This window comes from Aplysia californica, unplaced genomic scaffold (genome assembly GCF_000002075.1).
Source record: "Aplysia californica isolate F4 #8 unplaced genomic scaffold, AplCal3.0 scaffold00021, whole genome shotgun sequence".
NCBI lineage: Eukaryota > Metazoa > Mollusca > Gastropoda > Aplysiida > Aplysiidae > Aplysia > Aplysia californica.
In genome coordinates, this window is record NW_004797291.1 from 1,222,893 (window position 1) to 1,224,341 (window position 1,449).

General features: G+C 52.0%; 1 protein-coding gene across 1 annotated transcript in view; it reads left to right on the top strand.

Moving 5' to 3' along the window:
* The window catches only part of LOC101852748 (probable G-protein coupled receptor CG31760), a gene marked incomplete at its 3' end in the record, with an annotated part of 95,017 nt that extends 93,699 nt beyond the window's left edge, over positions 1 to 1,318 (top strand). Inside the window, 1 exon segment of the mRNA XM_013087539.2 lies at positions 1,130 to 1,318. Within this exon segment, the coding sequence (XP_012942993.1) occupies positions 1,130 to 1,318 (189 nt within the window).
* Positions 1,319 to 1,449: the final 131 nt, after the last annotated feature.

The following is a 1,449-nucleotide window of genomic DNA, read 5'->3' on the forward strand; positions in this document are numbered from 1 at the left end:
ACCACCACCATCATCATCACCCTCACCATAATCACCACCACAACCACCACCATCACCACCACCATCATCAATACCACCACCACCACCACCATCATCACCACAACCACCACCACCATCACCACCACCACCATCATCATCATCCTCACCGCCACCATCACCATCACAACACCCATCACCATCTTCACCACCATCAACGCCATCATCACCCTCACCACCATCATCACCACAACACCCTCCACCACCATCATCATCACCACCACTACCATCACTGCCTCCATCATCATCATCAATGCTACCTTCACCACACCACCACCACCACCATCATCACCACCACATATCACCATCACCATCATCATCCCCACCACAACCACAATCACTACACCCCCCACCACTACCATCACCACCATCATCACAACAACCACCACCATCATCACCACCATCTTCATCCTCACCACGACCACCACCACCACCACCATCCTCACTACCATCATAACACCCACCACCACCATCACCACCACCATTATCACCATAATTTTCATCATCCTCACCACCACCACCCTGACAAAAACCACCACCACCACCATCACCACCACCAGAATCAACCCCATCATCATCATCATCCTCACCACCACCACCATCACTACCACCATCCTCACCACCATTACCACCACTACCATCACAACACCCACCACCACCATCATTACCACCACCACCATCTTCATCCTCACCACCACCACCACCACCACCACCACCACCATCCTCACCACCACCACCACCATCACCACCACATATCACCATCTCCATCATCATCCCCACCACTACCACCATCACTACAACCCCCACCACCACCATCACCACCACCATCACCAATACCACCACCACCACCATCATCATTATCCTCACCACCACCACCATTACAACACCCACCACCACCTTCACCACCACCATCATCACCACCATCTTCATCATCCTCACCACAACCACCATCACACCACCATAACCACCCCCACCATCATCATCATCCTCACCACCACCCCCATCTTAACACCCACCACCACCATCATCCTCACCACCACCACCACCATCACCACCATCTCTCTGCCCCTCCCCCTCCCCCACACTCCACTAGTTCTGGGCGCTGTACCGTGGCAGCAGCAACGCTGAGGGTCGCGTGTACTCCAACCACGTAGTGACCATCACGGGCCGGGTCAAGCCCTCCCTGGCGCCTTCCTCCTCCCGGTTCAGTGAGAGCACAGCGGTGACCACAAGACAGGTGGCTGTCCAGTGTAACCCGGACGACTTTCTCCTTATCGCTCAGGTTGGTCAATCGCGACTGACGTGTGTGTTGTTAGGGGCGTTTGTTCTCGTTTGTCTGTTTGTTTGCTTTTATTTATTTTATTTTTAATTAATTTATTTATTTTTTAATATTCATTTATTTTTATTTTTATT